Source organism: Eurosta solidaginis, chromosome X (genome assembly GCF_040869045.1).
Source record: "Eurosta solidaginis isolate ZX-2024a chromosome X, ASM4086904v1, whole genome shotgun sequence".
NCBI classification, from domain to species: Eukaryota; Metazoa; Arthropoda; class Insecta; order Diptera; family Tephritidae; genus Eurosta; species Eurosta solidaginis.
In genome coordinates, this window is record NC_090324.1 from 128,637,132 (window position 1) to 128,660,015 (window position 22,884).

At 34.9% G+C, this 22,884-nt stretch overlaps 1 protein-coding gene across 1 annotated transcript in view; it reads right to left on the bottom strand.

Annotated features, from left to right (window-relative positions):
* LOC137235148 (glutamate receptor ionotropic, kainate 1-like) overlaps positions 1-22,884 on the bottom strand; it is a 2,828,327-nt gene that overhangs the window by 428,653 nt on the left and 2,376,790 nt on the right. The window contains exons 9-10 of the mRNA XM_067758305.1: positions 14,160-14,312; positions 13,683-14,090 (exon numbers count right to left, since the gene is read on the bottom strand). Of these exons, the coding sequence (XP_067614406.1) occupies positions 13,683-14,090; positions 14,160-14,312 (561 nt within the window). The remainder of the gene's footprint in view (positions 1-13,682; positions 14,091-14,159; positions 14,313-22,884) is intronic.

Genomic DNA, 22,884 nt, shown 5'->3' on the forward strand with positions numbered 1-22,884 from the left:
AATGTTTATGCTCACTAATTTGCCGTAAAGTTGCAACTCTGCGTTCCAAGAAGTTATCACTAATCAACTTCGCCAGCGGTGTTGCTTTTGGAATGCGCCCTATGCTTTGTTAAACTCATTCGTATCGTATGTGTTCGTCAAAAGTAGCTTCACTTCTGATATCAGCATCTTCGGTTGTCAGATATTTCGCGTTTAACGCTAACGCGGTGTCAGGATGAAAAAATACTCTCAACCAAATTACTGATACGAATCGCTAGTTTTGAATAACCCTGACTGAGTATGAGTACATGATTTTTTATATCATGATCCGAATATATTGGGGCATATTCATAATCGAATTAAAATGTGACTAAGTTTGTTGAAGCATTTTTGACAGAGCACATATAAAATTGTGTCAAACAGTATTAACTAACTTAAAATCATATTTTATTGTGACTTTGCCTATGTCGCGTTCAATTTACAACTACTCATTGCAGATCTTTGCGCTGTGTTTTAAAATAATAGCCGTTTTTTTTTTACACGTAAACGTCTATACGCTTATACTTTATATGGACTGCTAAGCGTCAAACTTTAAATACACCTCTGAAGTTGCTGCGCATAAAATGTGTACTACTAAATTTATACTCAGCTCTAACTGAAATATGTGTTTTTGTTTCACCCTCTACACTAATTCTATGTATTCTATGTGTGTCCAGAATTCATCGCAACTGATTTAGCTATATGTTATACACAGGCATACAACAGAGGGTCGTGTCTCCGCTTTTCGGTGCACCCTGTAGCTGTAGCTAGTTGTTTAACCACTGCCGCTAGATGGGTCTCCTAAGCATTATCTAAGCGAGGATATGCGTTTTTTTCCAGCGCAAACGTAAACGTTTACGCGTGTATCAAAAAACGGCTAATATTCCAACTTTGGCTTAGCTAAAATTCCATCGCCAAAAATCTGTAAAACAAAATCAAGTGCGCAGAAAAGTATGCAACACTTATCGGTAACAGCCTAACCGCGTTAGCGTTCGTTGTATCACAGAATTTTTACACTTTGAAAATGACGGCTGTGTTTGCAAGGTTGCAGTCTTCGTTTTCACCATCTGGAATAACAAAGTCATGAGCCTGGGCATTCGCGCAATTTTAGTGATGTAAATTGCATGGCGCCAGCGCCAATGCGGTGCCAGCTCAATGGTAGCTCATTGACGAAATGACTCCAAGCGAATTTTTGACGCTACTTAGTAGTGAGTGCGTAGTACATTTCACTTGCGCTGTTGAGTGAAACGACTTTTGTGTGTCAGGCACGAGTTTGGTGTTATTGGCCCTACTGGCAATGATGACATTGAGCTGATGACGGTAGCGCTGGTAGCTTTTGAATCAGAGAAAGATTTGATGACCCGTGCAAATTATTATGGCTTTGGCCGTGTAAATTATTATGGTGTAAATTATTATGGTCAAATTTGAGTTGTATATTTTAGATTTAATGCACAATTAATATGGGTGTGTTTGAGCGGCCAAATAATAACAGTAGTATTGCTAAAGTGCTGCTAAGTTGATGGAATGTCGCTAATTTCCTAGCGATGATCAATAGATTGTCGATATTTCGTTCAACGGACCGCGAAATTGCCACATCTGCTCAAATTTTCCAAGATTTTCCATTCTTGATTTAACTTAAGCTGTTATGCCAATATTTTTCAGCCAGCTTTTTTCAAATAGGTAATTTTTTCAAAAGAAAAATAAATTACAGAAAAGATTACAGAGTTAAACAGCCTTAAAAATTCAGCTATATTGGTTATACACAGAAATACAACAGAGGGTTGTGTCTCCGCTTTTCGCAAGCGTGAGATTCACCACGTGTGACACGCGTGATTCACCACCTCTAAGTCTCAAAATCCATGGCTAGGTACCGGCGGGGACTGGCTGTTATGCCAAAGTAAACACAAATCTTTACCGATAATTGTGTCATAGATTAATTTATCGAATTCTCGCAAAGTAATATTGCATTGTCATCGGAGTTATACATGTGTGAAAAATTTCAGCTCAATCGGACACCGGGAAGTGTATCAAATTTAACTTGCAAGATTCCATTACATACAACAAAAGTGAAACTAAATAAAAGCTTATAAAAATTTCACAACCAATATCTGTCAAGGTGTTTGACAAGGTATTGCTTGAAAAAGAACCCCGCGACAAGCATAGTAGGATCTAAATTGGTCCTTATAACGTAATAGGTATTGACGGTGTAAACGTCACGTTAATTAATGACGAAACGAAAAAGGAAAAAATAGTTCATAAAAATAGAATAAGAAAACTGAATTAAATCAAATTAATTTCAAAGTTAATTTAAAATTAATTCTTATTGTTAAATTAGAAATAAAAATTCATTCCAAATTTGAGAGAAAATGAAATCAAATAAATTTAAGTCAAGATTAAAACTTAAGAACTTAATGCTTAAACTAGATTTAAGCATATGAAAAAAAAATAATAATTTTTGAAAATTATATTACATATATTTAAATTCTACTTTAGAATAAAAGTTTAGAATTTAAGTCCTATTGTAGAATTAGACTTTAGAATTTAATTCTTAAAGTAAATTTAAAAATAGATGTAGATTTTAAAAGACCATTAATTTTTTTTTAGATCAAAAGCCAATTCTTCTTTTCCAAAGGGGGATGATGTAAGGTAACCCTTATGTTTAAGTCTTGCTTGAAACATAAATGTCAAACAATGCTTAATGCTTATTAAACACACCTAACATTCACAATGAGAGTTACCTTACCAACTGTCAGATTGAATGACGGCAGATTTTTACGCACATTCAAACTGACCGGTGCCTGCACTCGTGGTAAGTTAAAAGAAATTGAAAATATATATATGTGTGTGTCCGCCTTTTTATGAAATCTGAAATAACTTTAATAAATTAACTTATTATATCTAAATACTGGCGAATAGTTTATTTTTATTTAAACACGGAAATATGCGAGTGTAAGTCAGTGCAGACAATTGCACAATTACAAATAGACAGGCCGCGTTCTAGCCAACGCATTGCAAAAATCCATGTCCACCACAATGGACATACGGACGACCACGATGATCATTTTACACGCTCCTTGCCATCCACACTTCCTTTGACGGTAAGTCTGCTCGAGTTTCTTCCAATTTGCGACACAGATATCACAGGACATTCAATAGCTGGAGCTAGCTCTCGATCTCTACATCTTACTCGCTCTTGCTCATCCCCTCCAGCTTTGTTATTAAGATCACCCATGCTGTTGCAACCACTAGGATCAAGATCGCAATGAAGTGAAATGTGACCGGGCTTCCGCATTTGAAGCGTTTGATAACTCTTTCACTCCGCTTTTGCAATCCTTTCAGTACCTCCAATATTGTGTTCACCCAGTCTGGCCTTTCAGCCTCCACACGGCGTGCTTTGAACGCTGTCTTACACAGAAGCGATGCTGTTTCCTGAATCAGAGCATGTGATACCGTTTCTGTGAATGTAGGTTTTGGGTTTGCGTATGTCGCTCGCTTCGTTTCGATATCCCGTATTCCATTAATAAAGCTCTGGATTTTTACCCTTTCGGTATATTCCACGGGTGCATCCGCATTCGCTGCATTATTTTTCGTCCATGCGCGCTTCGAGTTTTGATGATATACGCGCCTCTTGTGCTTTTACTTGTACTGTTACGCGTGTCTCTTGTTCTTTCAGTTGAGTTGCCATATATATCTTTTGTTCTTCCAGCTGTGATGAAATTTGTGTTTCCTGTGCTTCAACCTTGGCTGTTATCTGTGTCGACATTTCTGAAATACGCGTTTCTTGTGCTTCTATCCTGGACGTTATGCGTGTCTCCTGCGATTCCATATATGTCTTCTGTTGTGCCAGATGAGATGACAATTTCGATTTTTGAGCAGATATTGCAGCCAAAATCTTGTTCAAGTCTGTGCTCGTAACTGTCTGCGATGTTTCATTTTTCTCTTCAATTTTTGTTGTTGATTATTCCACATCAGGATAAAAGACATGCTCGTCGACATTAATTCCTTCCAACTCCAATACCTCTCGTAGCCGTGCTTGAAGTTCGATCTTGTTGTCGGTTGTATTCAATCCACGGTTCTCCAACTCCTTTTTCAGTTGCTGGATCCTTAATTCACTTAACTTTGCCATGCCCAAGTTGTTTCGAAATCTCCAGATTTTATACAACAATTCCTCTTATGACACCAATTGTAACGAATTTAGTGCAATTCCTCTTATTTGCAACCTTCTACTAACGTTCGAATCACTGAACTGTTGAATAAATAACTCCACTATTCAATAATGCAAAATGGCCTTTATTCAAGTACAATAACACTACTACTTCTCGACAGATAGCGTGCTTAAATCAAACTCATTATTATAGCTCAGATTGTGCTTTTTTATACTCTTCGATTTCCTCGTTCCATACTTCTAGGCGTTTTCTGAATTTACTTAGTTACAAGCTATAAAATTATAACTACAGATGCACGTGTATAGCTTCTCATATGCGCGTGTATATGTGAGTGATACTTGCAAAAATAATTACCTACTTCTGGGAGTATCTCAGATATATGCATGTATTTGTGGTGCTTTTATGGACATATTCAAATATGTGTAGACATTATGATTAATTTGTATGCAAGTCACTGCTCAGTATCCGCTTAGAGATGATAGTATCCCTTAGTGTTGCTAATTTTTTCACAATATATATTTTATGATGACACTATACAATCTTCCTGAACTTTGTCAGGAGCCTGGCACTGAACTCGTTTTGACACTATAATATCAGAGAGTGAGTTGATTGTTGAAGCGAACAGTCATGTTTTTTGTGCTACTGTAGCTTTTATAATTTCTACTTAGTTTGCTAAATTCATTCGCCTTTTTAAAGAAAAAATGTATAACTGCTTTAAATGCACTAACCAATGTTTACCGAATGACTCTATAATATGTGGCATTTGTTCTAACAAAGTTCATGTGAATTGCTCTAATATTATGGGTATGGCAATTAATTTGCTCAAAAACAACAAAAATAGTGTGTATAAATGTGACAAGTGTGTTGCTTTATTTTCGCGCGCCTAAATATAGAAAGCTCTCAAAAGTGTTGATATGCTACAAGATTTCTTTACAGTTCTCACAGCAAGTGAGAGGCAATCTGAGCTTACTGTCGATTCCAACAATGCCATACGTACGCGCTCACAAACTAAGGTTGGCGCACCTAAGTCAATGCAAAAACAATCATCTCCTCTGCCATCGCCTGCTGCTCAGTTTGTCCATTCTGCTGGCAGCGCTGAGAGAAGTACACTATCTACTCTACCTGTGGGTCCTAATGATAATATTAATTGTATGACTGCAAGCAATGAACCTGTTCATTCTTCTGTGATCGCTGAGACAATTACATTACCTACTCTACCTGAGGGTGTTAACAATAATTCAGTTTGTGTTACTAAAAATAATGATGCTGCTAACTCTATTGGTGTTATCTCTAAAACATTTGCTGATGCCGCTGCCTCTGCTTCTGATCGTTTTCCATCGAATGAAGTTGGTATACAGGGACAGAGGGAAATTGCGTTTAAATCAAACGCTGATAAGCCATATAATGCTGTTAGTGGTACTAATACGAATGCTGATTTGGATGTTTTCGTGCGATACAGATGGCTTTACTTATCTTTTTTTAGGCCATCTGTTAAAGAGGATAACATTATTCAGTATATTTCTCAACATACCAACATCGATCCATCAAGAATTGCTTCCTTTAAACTGACCAAAAGAGATGCTGATTTTAACTCTCTTGTAAGAGTTTCTTTCAAACTACGTGTTTTATCTACTGACTATAGTAAGGCTTTTGATGCTTCTCTGTGGCCAACAAATGTTTCTGTTATACCTTTTAGGTTTTTTCCAAAGCGAGACCAAAATATACAGGAAACATAGATACAATTGAGACCCTATAAGTTAGTCATAATAAGCGAATTCGTAATATGCATCTTAATCAAAATCTTAAAATTTATTATCAAAATATGTCTGGTATGAGAACAAAAGCCAATTCTATTTATGCTGCTACATCTCAATGTGATTATGACGTCATCGCGTTGGTAGAGACATGGCTTAATGCTGATTTCTGCAGTGATGAGTTCTTTAAGAGGAGCTTTTATTCTGTTTTTCGAAGATACAGAGATGGCGTAGCAACGAATACTATGCGTGGGGGGGGGGGGGGGGGGGGGAAGGGGTGTTTTGATAGCAGTAAAGCCCATTCTATGTGCTTCTGAAGTAACTTTAAGTAATATTGATTCTTGTATTGAACAATTGTGTGTGTCAATTTCGAGTTGTGATGATTTCTTTTTCATTTGCGTTTCTTATATTCCTCCTAATAGCTCTGATAATTTGTATTTTGACTATATTGATAATATTTTAAATTTAAATCTCCCGAATGATAATGCGCAACTTTGTGTTTTGGGTGATTTTAATTTTAAAAAAATTGCGTGGTCTACTATTGCTGATGAAGATATGCTTATTCCAAGTAATGTGAATAGTTGTAGTGAAATATGCGTAATTGATGGGTTATTTGGTATACAATTAATGCAAATTAATGGCTTTCTTAATGAGTTGAGCAGGATTTTGGATCTTATTTTCATTAGTCCTGATTTAAAATTTCAATTGTATAAGTCCGTGGTTCCTTTATCTGTAACTGATAAACACCACATTCCACTTATCTTGGAACTTGAGTTTTATAAATATCCAAAACTCGCTGTGTAATTTTGATCTTGTTAATGATCTAATATTAAGTGAAAATTGGGCAACCTTATTTGCAGATCGGTCTCTAACTGATTGTTTTGACACTTTTAAGTGTAAAATAAGTAGTATATCTTTCGGAAATATTCCACTTTTACCGCAAAGTGCCCATAAACTATCCTGGCATAATAGGAGCTTAAAAAAATTAAAGAATCTTTGTAATAAATTTCATAAGCTTTATAAATGTTCTGGTAATTCGCAGCACAAAGTAATGTATGAGAAATACTTGACTGAGCTTAACTGTCTAAATAAACTTCTTTATAAAAATTATTTACTCGGATTTGAAATGAATATTAAATCTAATCTCAACGCTTTTTGGAGTTTTGTAAATTCAAAACGTCCTTCGTCAGTTATTCCGTCCATAGATTCTTACAATGGTATGTGTGCAAGCACCGCTAATGAAAGGGAAAATCTGTTTGCTGAATTTTTGAAATCTAATTTTGTTGATAATTGTGTTCAGAGTGAAACTTCTAGTGCTGGACAATTAGCTACATCGCTTGATTTTGGCTCCCTAGTTTTAACTGAGGAAGACATTTTCGCAGCTGTAAAAGACCTAAAATGCTCCAAGCAATTGGATGCTCATAATATCTCTGCTTTTTTTCTCAAAAATGCACGTCATCTATAGTGTACCCGCTACTTTTGTTGTTTAATTTGTCTCTTAGGTCAGAATATTTTTTGGGTGAATGGAGAGTGACTTCTGCTCATCCAGTTTTTAAGTGTAAGGAGTAAGAATCTGGTTTCGAACTATCGTCCTATCTCTAAAATTACTAATATTGCTAAATTATTTGAAAAAATCATTAGCTCTAAAATATCATTTGCTATCAAGCCCTATATTTCGTATACTCAACATGGTTTTATACCGGGCAGATCTACGGACACTAATCTAACTGTTTTCTCTAATTTTTGTATTTCAGCCGGATGGCTTTCAGGTAGATACAATCTATGCTGATTTGTCAAAAGCTTTTGATAGAGTGTCTCACGACTTATTAATTAAAAAACTTGAAATTTTTGGCTTTCATTCTACTTTCTTGTCATGGGTAAAATCATATCTAATAGATAGAATTAACTATGTTGTTGTTGATGGCGTAAAATCATTTTCATATATAGCTACCTCTGGGGTTCCTCAAGGTAGTATCCTTGGTCCTCTATTTTTTGTTATTTTCATCAAAGACTGCTCAGAATGTTTTTCATTGTGTGAACATCTACTATAAGCCGATGACTTAAAAATTTAAAAAAAATAACAAGCTTCTCTGATATTGAAATTATGCAAAATGAGGTTAACAAATTCCAGGAATTGTGTGATCGAAATATGCTAATGATCAATATCGAAAAATGCTGCTCGATCACCTTCAACAAAATTAGATTGCCACTCATATCTTCGTACTCTATTTCTGGCTCTGTCCTCAGTTCTAGTTATAAAACCAAAGACCTTCGGGTTGTTTTTGACTCGAATTTCACGTTCATTGATCACTTGAATTACATCATACCTAAAGCATATTTTTCTCTAGATTTCATTAGACGAAATAGTTTAGAATTTAAGGATCCTTATACTAAAAAATTACTGTTTAGTACATTTGTAAGGTCCAAATTGGAATATGATTATAATCTGGAATCCGTTTTATGAAGTGCATTCCAATAGACTTGAACGTATACGAAAAAAGTTTGTAAAATTTGCATTATACAGTATTAGGTTTAATATGCCTATTCCGTCTTATATTCCGCGGTGCAGACTGATCAGTCTGCATACTCTTGCCAGTAGGCGATTGATATCTGGCTTAGTTTTAATACGAGATGTTCTCAATGGGACTATTGATTGTCCGTACTTATTGCGTTGTATTAAACTCAATGTACCAGTTAGAAACTTGCGACATCATAATTTATTTGCTATTGACCTCTGCAAAACCAGGTATGATCAAAATGAACCAATTATCAGACTACTATCGGAATTTAATTTGTTATGTAGAGAAATAAATTTAGATATGTTTGTAAATCGCAATATATTTAAAGAAAAACTTCGTATGTATTATTTCTAATATAATTAATAACCTATTTATGTCATAGTCTGTAAGTTTTCTAAACCAGAGACTTAATAAATAAATAAATAAATAAATAAATATATCTCCAAGTGTACACCGTAATATATAGGTGCATCAGCGCATATGCATCTCTATATTATGGTGACACTATAATATATTAATATTAGATAATAATACTTTTTTGGAATACTTACCAAATCTTTTGATGATGAAAACTTCTGTTGTTTATTGTCAATGATGGCCGCCTCCAGCTTTTGCTAACACTTTTTTGGTATATAACTGCAGACCGTTCGAAACTTTAAACTTCCAGTTTTTCGCAAATTAATTGCAAACCGTTCAGAACTTTCAGCTTTTAATTTTTCGCAATTTAATCGCTAAAACTTTAAATGTTTTCCCGAAAATTTAAAATTAATTTTAAAGTGTCAAAGGAGCGCGTCAAATAATTTTTCTTTATTTCCTTTTTCGGGAATTTTTGTAAGCAACAGACTCATGTTGTTTCATTCGCACTCATTCTATTTATGGGAAATTTTTTCCACCCTGAAAAATATCCCAAAAACTTGAATTTTTTGACACCGAAATGTTTGATGGTGTTCGAATTTCAGGAGAAAGGGGTTAAAAGTGGGTAGTCATGGTTGGCAGGGCCTAAATTTAAATTTGTTCTTGCCACACTTATGCTGCTACAATCACAAAAATTTTGTAGGCTGTCTTGTTTTCATTTCGAATTCAAAACCCATTGCGAGCATTTTCTATTAGCAATATAGGAGTATTAAATATATTCTACATGTACTTATTTGATTTATAATGTATTATGATTTTTATGAAAAGCTTGACAGATTCATATTTATCATTTGAATTGGCTTTTCATCCGCGTGGTTAGCAAATTTATATCAGCATATTTCTCCAAAACGCTTAAGTTTCAGCACTTTGTAAATTTAAAGATTAAAATAAATACCTTTATTGAATTTCTTTAGCTACATCTTTTAAGAACAAATATTTTATGTCTATATTTTAAGCCACTTACTCTTTCATACAAACTAACTTTTGTATTTATTGAAAAACGTATAGTGAAATAGTTCGTGTATAAAAGGAAACTGTTGTTATTTACAAAGCAACTTTAGAAAAAAATTGCTAACAAATTTTTAATAACTGGTCAAATTTTCAATCAGTGCTCCACGCGTGAACAAAAAATATAAAAAATTTGGTTACGACATCCTCCTAGATGCCAAAACTAAATGCTTCATTTTCTAGAGGTTTCTATCTCTTGAAATATGATATTTTATTTATTTGGTAATATCTAGAGTAGCGATGAGCTAAACGGCTCGTATGAGCCTTTTGCTCATACGGGCACGCTTTGCACATTTAAGTGCTAAGTGAGGGACGATCAAGTGCAGGTATGTGGGGCGAAGAACACAGGATTATACAAACACATCTTGCTCATCTTGCTTAATACATATTTAACAGTTACCAAGCTATGTGGAAATTAGAGCTGCGACTGCTCTTATTATGTTCAAATTATTAAGCGGCGGCTTCGCTCCCACTAAAGGCCACAAAAATGTAATGTCGCTTTTGTGATTCACAACTCGAACTGAATTTTCAGTTGTAATTTTAAAAGTTCCTTTATGATTCAAAGCTAAATCAAAGCAAGTTTTAAAATTAGAAAAATGATCACCGTAAATTAAACACACATGCAACGCATGCTCCAACAATTTTTGCAGCGTGGATTTAACGATATATGTATGTGAGCCGAAGAAATTTTAAAATTCCTCCATAATTTGAAATTTATAAATGAAAGCAGTTATGTTTATAACAAAACTAGTAAAATTAGTCGTTGTTTATGCGATTGGTTCCTTTTTTATTTGTAAACTTATATATTTCTTTCTAGGCTCATGGCAACACTGCCACCAAGTCTGAAAAATGTTTCGTTTTCCCACGATTGTATACAAAACGTGCATTAGTACGTTTCTCTGCTACTACTTCCTCTAATGCTACTACTTTAAAAATACTTTTTAAAATACTTTTATGTATATATTGGAAAATGAATCGGCTTGCATATAATTAAATATATGTGAAGGCGAAATGAATGTCAATAATGCGCTGTTTAACATAAAGTTGACTTCAGTCTATGGTTATTCCGTTTTTCGTCTTTCTTGCCAAAAAATGTATGTTTTTGTTTTCGTACTATTGCAGCACAGTTTGGGAATTGGTTTCGAGGTTGAGAGAGAATATTTTCATTTCAGGTTTTTAGTGTTTCCGCAACTTTCTTGCGATGAATATCGTTTGAGACGAAGCGTAGGATATTTCCAATGTATTTTTTTACTCTCCTAACACCCCAAAACACACAAACGTCTCACCAAGCACTCGCTGGCACTGAAACTGATTTAGGAGCCGAAAATAGGCCCATCCCTGATCCGGAGCAACGGTCGAATGCTAGTACGCCTAATTTTTTGCAAATATCTCTTGAAAGAGTTTTAAAATAGTCCTTTTCTACCTTCGGATTGTTGTTGTCGAGTTCAAGACGCGCCGTTTGACGCCCTTCCGATATTTTGGGCGTGTTTCAGCAGTGGACGGCTTTTCTATACTCTTACCTTACCTTTAACAATTTACTTAAAAACATCTGTTGTTATTAGAAAATTACTTTTAACCGCTTCAAAAAAATTTATTTTTAGTATTAATTTTCGTAATGCTGAGAGTAATATGAGTAATTTGATACCCGCTTTCATGATATCGGACCGATTTTCAATCATTAGCATTAAATAGCCTAAAACAAGTACAAACATGTAAAGAAGGCTAAGTTCGAGTGTAACCGAACATTAAATACTCAGCTGAGAGCTTTGGAGACAAAATAAGTGAAAATCACCATGTAGGAAAATGAACCTAGGGTAAACCTGGAATGTGTTTGTATGACGTGGGTATCAAATGGAAGGTATTAAAGAGTATTTTAGAAGCGAGTGGGCCATAGTTCTATAGGTGAACGCCTTTTGGAGAAATCGCCGCAAAGGTGGACTAGGGGTGACTCTAGAATGTGTTTGTACAATATGGGTATCAAATGAAAGGTGGTAATGAGTATTTTAAAAGGGAGTGGCCTTAGTTCTAAAGGTGGACGCCTTTTCGAGATATCGCCATAAAGGTGGATCAGGGGTGACTCTATAATGTGTTTGTACGATATGGGTATCAAATTAAAGGTATTAATGAGGGGTTTAAAAGGGAGTGGCACTTAGTTGTATATGTGAAGGCGTTTTCCAGATATCGACCAAAATGTGGACCAGGGTGACCCAGAACATCATCTGTCGGGTACCGCTAATTTATTTATATATGTACTACCACGAACAGTATTCCTGCCATGATTTCAAAGGCTTTTGATTTCGCCCTGTAGAACTTTTTCATTTTCTTCTACTTAATATGGTAGGTGTCACACCCATTTTACAAAATATTTTCTAAAGTTATATTTTGCGTCTGGTGCGTAATTGGTATAGAATTATGGAATTTTTTTCATTTTTCAATACTGAAAAACGACTGCCAAATTTCAGCTTGCACAACTTTTACATTACCTTCTTTTAAAAGTGGGCGGTGCCACGCCCATTTTCCAAAATTTTACTAATTTTCTATTTTGCGTCAACCTACCTACCAAGTTTCATCGCTTTATCCGTCTTTGGTAATGAATTATCTCTTTCTTTCGGTTTTTCGAAATTTTTGATATCGAAAAAGTGGGAGTGGTTATAGTCCGATTTCGTTCATTTTAAATAACGATCTGAGTGCCTAGGAACTTACATACCAAATTTCAATAATATACCTCAAAATTTACTCAAGTTATCGTGTTTACGGACGGACGGATATGGCTAAATGAATTTCTTTTTTTTGCCCAGTTTATTTTGATATATAGAAGTCTATATCTATCTCGATTAATTTATACCGTTACGGGGTACAGTTATGCGAACAAAATTAATGTACTCTGTGAGCTCTGCTCAGCTGAGTATAAGTATTAAACTGCGATGAACGCCGCCGGCGCCGCCGCTTTGAATTACAAGTTCTCTTGGCAATCGTTGGGTGATCTTCCATGGTATCATGTAACTTACGCTCGCTGCTTCACTCATACAGTCGTAGATTTCGCGGGGCCTTATAGGTTTAAATTTATGCATGAACGGGGAGCCAAGTCCGCCAGTTGTCTGCATGTGCACAGGCGAATGCATTTCGAATTCGCTGGAGATCATTCAAGTTCCTTATTTCTGAATGTCTTTAAAAGATTAAACAACCGAAGATGCTTTTCAAAGGTAATGTTTTTATATAAAGAAAGAGAAAAAAGGCAGTGAAAAGTTTTTAGGGAGGAAAAAGGTAGTTTAGAGTAAGTGTGGGAAATAGTATTAAAAATATAACTAACAGCCTCATTCTGTTTGGTGAACGAGACGTTTCACGCACGATATCCGCTTAGCAAAATCGATTGACAATGGTACTCTGAAGCTTTTTTTTTTAATTTTTCTTCGGCTGCAACGACGGGTAATAACTCGTGGCAAAATAATTCGTTACCACCATAGGTGCCAGGGTTGTGCTTTTGAAGTTAATCTACATTAATTGACCATTTCTGGAAATTCCTAATGAGGGCACTTGGTTTGATTTTAAACTAAACATACGTCAAAGTTCTTGGAACTTGACTGTTTGGACTGATGTTTTAACAGTACATATCACCCCTAACTTTTTAGCTTGCTGTATTGAATTCATTAATGCAAGCACAGCATTAGTGAAAAATAAGAATAAATCGAAAAAAGGAAAACACTTGTACCACTTAATATCAAAGGTGTTTAATCTCTTAACCAATTTTCTAAATTTAAATTTTATAATAAGACAGACAATGTTTTATCAAGACTTAGCCTTACCCGTTCTACCAGTTCACGTACAATGCCATTCCAAGCTTTCGTTTCTGGATTGTAAACACCATACATGTTATCTGGTACCAATTTAATTTTAAACTGAAATCCCACTTGTTTCGCTATAGCTTTTAACAAATCTATACAAAATCCTTCGAAGCGATCATTACCCGTCTGATGCGTATCTCTTTTTAACATAACATATGGCATTTCTTCGCGGGTCATTACCAACAAAGTTGTGTTGGTTATGTCAATATCATAGAAAGAAGTTCTGTCGATGATATTTACCCCCACATTTGGTCTCCAAAATCCAACTTTTTGTACTTTGTTGTGCTTTAACTTAAGTATATCAAATTGGAAATTACTTCGATGACCTTCAAAAAAACTAATTCGTCCTGTTAATCCATTAATAGAAGCCTGATATGGAAGAAAAGAAGGCAACTCTAGGAACTATTTTTTCAAATATAAGAAATTCCAAAATAATACCTCACTTATGTACTTGTACAACGAAAGGCCGCCACTCCACTTAGTTTCCTTAGAGCAAGAGATGTTATGAGAGGTTAATAGTAGACTTTTTTCTAGTTCCAAGAGTCCCGCAGCAAAAGTGTACACCGAATCGAACATCAGAGCTGACTGCGTCTATTGAATAACATATTTATTATTGGTGGGTATTTAAACGATGACTGTGATAAAAACCTTAAAAGTTGTATATGGAAAGTGTGAAATTCGGCATAAGACTGACATACTGGATGCTTAGGAAATTTTTTTTCCCAAATAACTTGCACTTAATATACATATATAAATCTACTTTTCTTATTACTAAACTAGTAAATGGCAAGCTACGTATAAGTATACACATATGTTAATCGAAATGAAATGTACACCTATATATGTTTGTATAGGACCGCTGTGTGAATAGGTTTGCTAATGTTTTACACATTTGAAATACTATAAGAGCTTCGTAACGTTCGAAGTTTTTCATATAGATGCGTTTAACGCAATCATATGGGTGATAAGTAGATTGCACCTATTTTTATGGAGAACGGCAGATCGAGCGACACCAGCGCCATCTCACATGAAAAGAGAGCCATGTTCCAACTTTTTTTGCAAGCGAAGCAGAAGAAGAAAAGCCCCGTCTAATGAGCAGCTTTTCATATACATATATGCGTTTGACGCAGCCTTATGCATGATGCGTAGATTGCAAGTATTTTTACGGGGAACGGCAGATCCAGCGACTTTGGCGCCACACTTTGCAAGTGAAATTATTTGTTCCATTCGTTACATTTGTCAGAGTAAAAAACTGCAATTTAAAAAATTAATAGGACACAAAATATGTTTGCAAGTATTTTTCTTGTATAGAGATAATGTTTCGAAGTTTACTATGTGAATGGCCAGGCCGAAATAAACTTCAATTGCTAAGTCTGAAATACCTTTATATTTAAAAACGCAACATCCTGTGTGATTGTGGCGGTGTTACTGGCATGCATAAGAATGCGTTGAACGCATCTATATGAAAAAGTTTATTGTGGTTCGGCTATAAGTATAAATGCACTGTCGTCTTTTTTAATTAATTGCTAAATATATAGTTTATATGTTTTGTAGTAGTAAGCGATCCAGTGAAGTATAGTGCATAAGATGACCCTCGCACTATACACTTTCTGTGGTGTATTTGAGTACAGAGAACTGACAAATGTTTTTTGTCGATATATGCATCCAATATTTTCTACTTGGCATTAAGTCTACCTTGAATGCGGCAACTTTGTGCTGTTAAGGCCCTCTGAACTTACATTAAGGGATATGCTTTGGGGCAAATTGCCTCGGCTTAACCTTCATACAATAAATACAGATTTCTTTTCGTATAGTACTAAATAGTCATAGGCAGGGTTAAACTTTACAAAGCAGCCATCTTGAAGTACTGGATATGTATATATACGCCATACATTTAGAGATATTTTCTAAAGAATTAGTTTCTGTATCTTAACTAAATTCGTGTCTGATTCCAGCAACGGTTACAACTATTTTGGCATGCTCAAATGGCTCTTCATCTAGCAGCTGCAAGTCTTCCATTAAACTGTTTCTAAACGGTTTTATTTAACTTGACTTGACAGGGTGGACGGTCGGCCGGCACGAATTTTGTAATTGAAATTTAAGTAACTTCCCGATAAGCTACAAGCTTGAAACTTGGAATATAGTTCAGAACCCGATGACAATGCAATACTTAAGAAAAAAAAGCTGCGATAAGTGGCGCATTGATCGAAATATTTCAAAAAATCGTATTTTTGGTCCGATTTGGTTCATATTTGGAACACATAATACATACCTGAATAGAAAGCGACCTATGAAAAAATCGACGATAGGTGGCGCAAGGATTGAGATATTAAAAAAAATCGTATTTGTGGTCCGATTTGGCTCATATTTGGAACACATAATACATACAAGAATAGAAAGGGCCTATGAAAAAATCGCCGCTAGGTTGCGCAAGGATCCAAATATTCAAAAAAATCGTATTTGTGGCCCGATTGTTCCATATTTGGAACAGATAATACATACATGAATAGAAAGCGACCTATGATGCCCGATTTGGCTCGTATTTGGAACAAATATTACATACATACAGTCCGGTAGGAATTACATCAAAATATTTTTGGGTTAAAGGAGGGACAACCATACGTGGCGCAGAGTCGAGTAAAGTCTTTGGAAGGATTATGTATCGAGGACTTAGATTGTAACAAATTGTTAGGAAAGAGTCCTTGTAATAATGAGTCACTAAATGAACTATATAGGGGAATTACATCAAAATATTTTTGGGTTCAAGGAGGGACAACCATACGTGGCGCAGAGTCGAGTAAAGTCTTTGGAAGGATTATGTATTGAGGACTTAGATTGTAACAAATTGTTAGGAAAAAGTCCTTTTAATAATGAGTCACTAAATGAACTAAATAGAATGAGAAATAATAGGCAATTAAATAAAGAGTAAAAACTTGAAAATAAAATAATTTAAAAAAAATTTTTAAGTTAAACGGTTTTATTGAAAACAATACTTACATGAAGTAATAATAATACTAAAATCTAGAAAATAATTAGGTATGTCCTTTGTACTAGTCATCACACCCCACATCAATCTAGGGTGTTGATCAGACAATTGAATATTAGCGTTGGACGCGTCAAATTTCTATTTGTAGGATGCCGATATAATTTAATCTACGAGCGTTCAATTCAATAGGCAGCACAAGTCCTAGGTACTAGTCATTTTTGGCACAAATTCAGATCATAAAAAAAATTATTAACCAAATTTTTTTAAGTTAAACGGTTTTATTGAAAAAAAATACTTACAGGAAGTAATAATAATACTAAAAGCTAGAAAATAATTAGGTAGGTACAAGGTACTAGTCATCACACTCCTCATCAATCTTGGGCTTGGATAAAATAAAAAAAAATAAATGTAAGGCGCGATAACCTCGGAAGAGATCTAAGGCCGAGCTTCTCTTCCAATTTGCGCCGTGCTCCTCTTGATTTTTCCCTACAAATTTGCCGGACGGGACCTACATGTTTTATGCCGACTCCGAACGGCATCTGCAAGGCAGATGAGTTTTCACTGAGAGCTTTTCATGGCAGAAATACAATCGGAGCGCTTACCAGACACTGCCGAGGGGCGACCCCGCTTAGAAAAATTTTCTTCTAATTGAAAAATCTTATTTCTAAAATTTTGATGTTGCTTTGCCCGGGAGTTGAACCCAGGGCATACGGTGTGATAGGCGGAGCACGCTACCATCACACCACGGTGGCCGAGTGGGCGTGGATCAGACAATTAAATAAAAGCGTTGGGCGCGTGAAATTTCTAAAAATGTGAGACGTAGCATAGACTTATTAAGGTTCAGTTGGTCTTATATATGACTATCAATATGTAGTATGTGTACTGAAGTTTTTGTACTTTGTACGTATTTTGTTTTTGTATTTGATCCTGGGAATTAGATTTCTTATAGTCAATAATGAAGTCAATACACTTTTATTTACATTTGGTTTGTATGTGTAAGTATTTATGTACTTGTATTTGTATGTTTGATTTTTGTAAATGTTTTATTCAGGTTTATATAAAAATTTGTAAATATGTGTGGAAGTTTGTATTTTCAATTTGTCATATACTTGTATTTATGTATATATGTATGAATACGTTTACGCACACTTGTTGGTTTGTTTGAGTGTATTTTTAAGGGGAACAAATGTGCGTGTTTCACCGAAAAATATGTAATTTGTTTTTGACTTTAAAAAATTGTATTTTTGAGAGCAGAATAAAATTTACTATTGAATTGAACGTCGTAGTTTAAATTATATCGGCATCCTACATTTCAGAAGTAGGTACTCACAATTTTTTTTTTTTGTTGTGGCGATTTATGATATTAAGTCCTTAATTTCTAAGAGGACTTTTAAGCAGGAATAAAAAATAAAAAGATATAAATAAACTTCAATTTAATTATTTTATATAAAAAGAAGATTAAACAAAATCAAATATATAAACGAATGTCCTACTAGAAGAGATCAAGCAATATTGTAAAAGATTACAAATTGTAACGAATGTGGCTTATATTTGATGCATCTCATGCGAAAAAGTTGAAATTTTGAAGAAAGAGGATAAGGTGTGTTGAAAAGGAGGCTTGAAGAAACCTATAATATAAAGAAATTGGTGAAATTTGTGCTAATTTACTGTTAATGGAGGTGGATAATTGATATAGCGGCAAAAACTGAAAACAATATATTGGAGGATAAGAAAAACAGGAATTGGTGGTAGTTAAACAGACACAGCGTGGACAGTTGCAATAGCGGGTAAACTGAAAATGATATATTTCAAAAAATCAAATTGGTGTAATGGAGAACGGTATTGGAAGTAAAACCGGAATTATTTAACGCAACGAGAGAGCGCGAGCGGAAAACTAAAATATTTTAAAAGAAAACAAAACAAAGAAAAGCGTAGATAGGTGATAATTAGTAATTAAAGAAAGAAAGAGAGTAAAGGTAAACGGAAATTTAAAAAAAAAACGCCTATAAAAGCAAGGATAAAAAGCCGGATGAAGGCAATTGTTGTTGTTGTTGTTATTTTTATTTCCGTTCGTTCATCTTTGAATTTTTTTTAATGATGGAAGGCTCCATATGTGCCAAAGATTATTCAGTTGCTCAGTTACGTTAATGGTTACGAAAATTAAAATTGCCAATTTCAGGGTCTAAGACTACGCTTGTTTTGCGTATTAATGAGATCCCTATTGATCAGCGTGGAGACTGATCTACTGTTTATGAAGGGCAAGATGATTACGTTGAGACTATTGGGGATGATGTCACTCAGGAAGATCAAGGGTATCATTTTGTTCCTTCGAATCAAGCAAATTCTAATGGGGGTGAAGCGTCCGTTGATTTCTCTTCATATAATGTGTTTAATTCACAAAGCGAGATAGAATTATTAAAGCGTGAAAAAGATTTATTGAAAAGGGAGAATTAGTTTTTGAGAAAGTTTTCAGATTCCAATGTGTGAGTGGGAGAAGAATTGCCACATCGCTTACAAGAAAACTCACTAAAAATTACTTTTGATAATCTAAAAGATTTGTTGCCAGAGTATGATGGCAATAGTGATGTGGATACATGGGTAAAACAAATGGAGAGTGTTAAAATGTTATATCATTCTAATGAATATGCAATGCGTATGTTACTTATGGGCAAATTGAAAGGCAAGGCACAGCAATGGATGTATTCAAAACCTAATTTCATGGAGAAGAGTTTTTCAAATTTAATAGCTGAATTGAGAGGAGTATTTAGTACAAATAATAGTAGATTGACCTTGCGTAAAATGTTTGAGCAACGCAAGTGACAATTAAAATAAAACTTTAGTAAGTATTTAAATGGCAAAACAGTGTTGGCGAATCCATTGAAATTGGAAGAAGAAGAGTTAGTTGAATATATTATAGAAAGCATTACTTATGAGCAACTACGCATTCAAGCTTATTTGCAATGTTACACAAATAGAGCGCAGCTATTACAAGCGTTTTTAAAAGTAAAGCAAAGAGCAATTATATATAGAAATAAATAAACGTCAATTTAATTATTTTATATAAAAAGAAGATTAAAAAAAAATCAAATATATAAACGAATGTCCTACGAGAAGAGATCGAGAAATATTGTAAAAGATTACAAATTGTAACGAACGTGGCTTATATTTGATGCATCTAATGCGAAAAAGTTGAAATTTTGAAGACAGAGGATAACGAGGTGTGTTGAAAAGGAGGCTTGAAGAAATCTAAAATATAAATAAATTGGTGAAACTGGTGGTATTTTACCGTTAATGGAGGTGGTTAATTGTATAGCGGCAAAGACTGAAAACAATATATTGGAGGATGAGAAAAACAGGAATTGGTGGTAGTTAAACAGAAACAGCGGGGAGAGTTGCAATAGCGGGTAAACTGAAAATAATATATTTCAAAAAATCAATTTGGTGTAATGGAGAATGGTATTGGAAGTAAAACCGGAATTATTTAAAGCAACGAGAGAGCGCTAGCGGAAAACCAAAATATTTTAAAAGAAAACAAAACAAAGAAAAGCGTAGATAGGTGATAATTAGTAATTAGAGAAAGAAAGAGAGTAAAGGTAAACGGAAATTAAAAAAAAAAGAAACGCTTATAAAAGCAAGGATAAAAAGCCGGAAGAAGGCAATTGTTGTTGTTCTTGCTATTTTTATTTCCGTTCGTTCATCTTTGATTCTTTTTTTTATGATGGAAGGCTCCATATGTGCCAAAGATTATTGAGTTGCTCAGTTACGTGAATGGTTACGAAAATTAAAATTGCCAATTTCAGGGCCTAAGACTAAGCTTGTTTTGCGTATTAATGAGGTCCCTATTGATCAGCGTGGAGACTGATCTACTGTTTATGAAGGGCAAGATGATTACGTTGAGACTATTGGGGATGATGTCAATCAGGAAGATCAAGGGCATCACTTTGTTCCTTCGAATCAAGCAAATTCTAATGGGGGTGAGGCGTCCGTTGATTTCTCTTCATATAATGTGTTTAATTTACAAAGGGAGATAGAATTAATAAAGCGTGAAAAAGATTTATTGAAAAGGGAGAATGAGTTTTTGAGAAAGTTTTCAGATTACAATGTATGTGTGGAAGAAGAATTGCCACTTCGCTTACAAGAAATCACTAGAAATTACTTTTGATAATCTAATAATTAAAAAAAAATTTTTAAGTTAAACGGTTTTATTGAATACAATACTTACTTGAAATAATAATAATACGAAAAGCTAGAAAATAATTAGGTAGGTCCTAGGTACTAGTCATCACACTCCTTATCAATCTAGGGCGTTGATCAGACAATTAAATAAAAGCGTGTGGGCGTGAAATTTCTAAAAATGTGAGACGTGGCATAACCTGATTAAGGTTCAGTTGGTTTTACTTATGACTATCAATAGAAATATGACGGGTCCAACGCTTTTATTTAATTGTCTGATCAACGCCCTAGATTGATAAGGAGTGTGATTACTAGTACCTAGGACCTACCTAATTATTTTCTAGCTTTTCGTATTATTATTATTTCATGTAAGTATTGTTTTCAGTAAAACCGTTTAACTTAAAAATTTTTTTTAAATTATTTTATTTTCAAGTTTTTAGTCTTTATTTAATTGGCTATTATTTCTCATTCTATTTAGTTCATTTAGTGACTCATTATTACAAGGACTCTTTCCTGACAATTTGTTACAACCTAAGTCCTCAATACATAATCCTTCCAAAGACTTTACTCGACTCTGCGCCACGTATACTTGTCCCTCCTTGAACCCAAAAATATTTTGATGTAATTCCTACCGGACTGCATGTATGTAATATTTGTTCCAAATACGAGCCAAATCGGGCATCATAGGTCGCTTTCTATTCATGTATGTATTATGTGTTCCAAATATGGACAAAATCAAATCGGACCACAAATACGATTTTTGTGAATATCTCGATCCTTGCGCCACCTAGCGGCGATTTTTTTGATAGGTCGCTTTCTATTCTTTTATGTATTATGTGTTCCAAGCATGAGCCAAGTCGGACCACAAATACGATTTTTGTGAATATTTTGGATTTACAAACAAGAATGAACAATTCTTTTATTATTCCAGGAAGATTCTAGAAATTCATACACATACAAATACAAACAAAATACAATACAATAGAATCCACAAATTACATCAGCTGTGTACATAAATATTTCATGTCAATTTCGTGACTTGGACGGTGTGAGCCGCCACATCTACCCCCCTTCCAGTGACCAGGCCGGGAGCGAACTTTACTCTTTTTGAGCGCTCATATGTCCTAAGCGGCTTCACAATTCCTGTGGCATACGAGTCATCGATAAAAAATGCAGGCTTAAGGCGCTCCGTTGAGACTGCAACCTCTTTTCCGTCGATTTTGATAACATAAGCACGATCAGTTGAACGCTTCACCATCTCGTAGGGCCCAGAATAAGGTGGTTCAAGAGGTTCGCGCACTGCGTCTGTCCTTAACAAAACATGAGTACAGTCTGTTAAATGCTTATGAGTGAACAAACTCCTCTTGATATGATGGACTGTTGGATTTGGCCGTACCATTCTCATGTAATCTCGAAATTTCTTAGCAAAATCTTTGGTATTAACTGGTTTATCCAAATCGTCGTAGAACTCGTTTGGTACGCGTATGTGACTCCCGTAAAGTAAATCCGAAGCCGATGCGTCGATATCTTCTTTATAACAGGTTCTCAATCCCAACAAAACCATTGGCAATAGCTCTGTCCAATTTGCTCCAGAATTACACACCAAAAACGCTTTAAATGATCGGTGCCAGCGTTAAATCAAACCATTCGACTGCGGATGGTATGCAGTTGTGTGGATGTGCTTACTACCCAACATTTTGGCTAATGATTTGAATAAATCGGACTCGAACTGTGCCCCTTGGTCAGTAGTTATCGTTTTAGGGCAACCAAAACGTGCCACCCAACATGTCCAAAATGCATTTGCCACTGTTTCGGCAGACATGTCCTTCAGTGGTACTGCTTCTGGCCATCGTGAAAAACGATCGATCATCGTCAAGTAGTACCGATAGCCATTAACCAATGGCGTGACTACAAGGTCCAAGTGCACATGATCAAAACGGTTGTCTGGCATATCTATTTTGTTGGGTAGTTGTGAATTATGTCGATGAATTTTGGCCCGCTGAC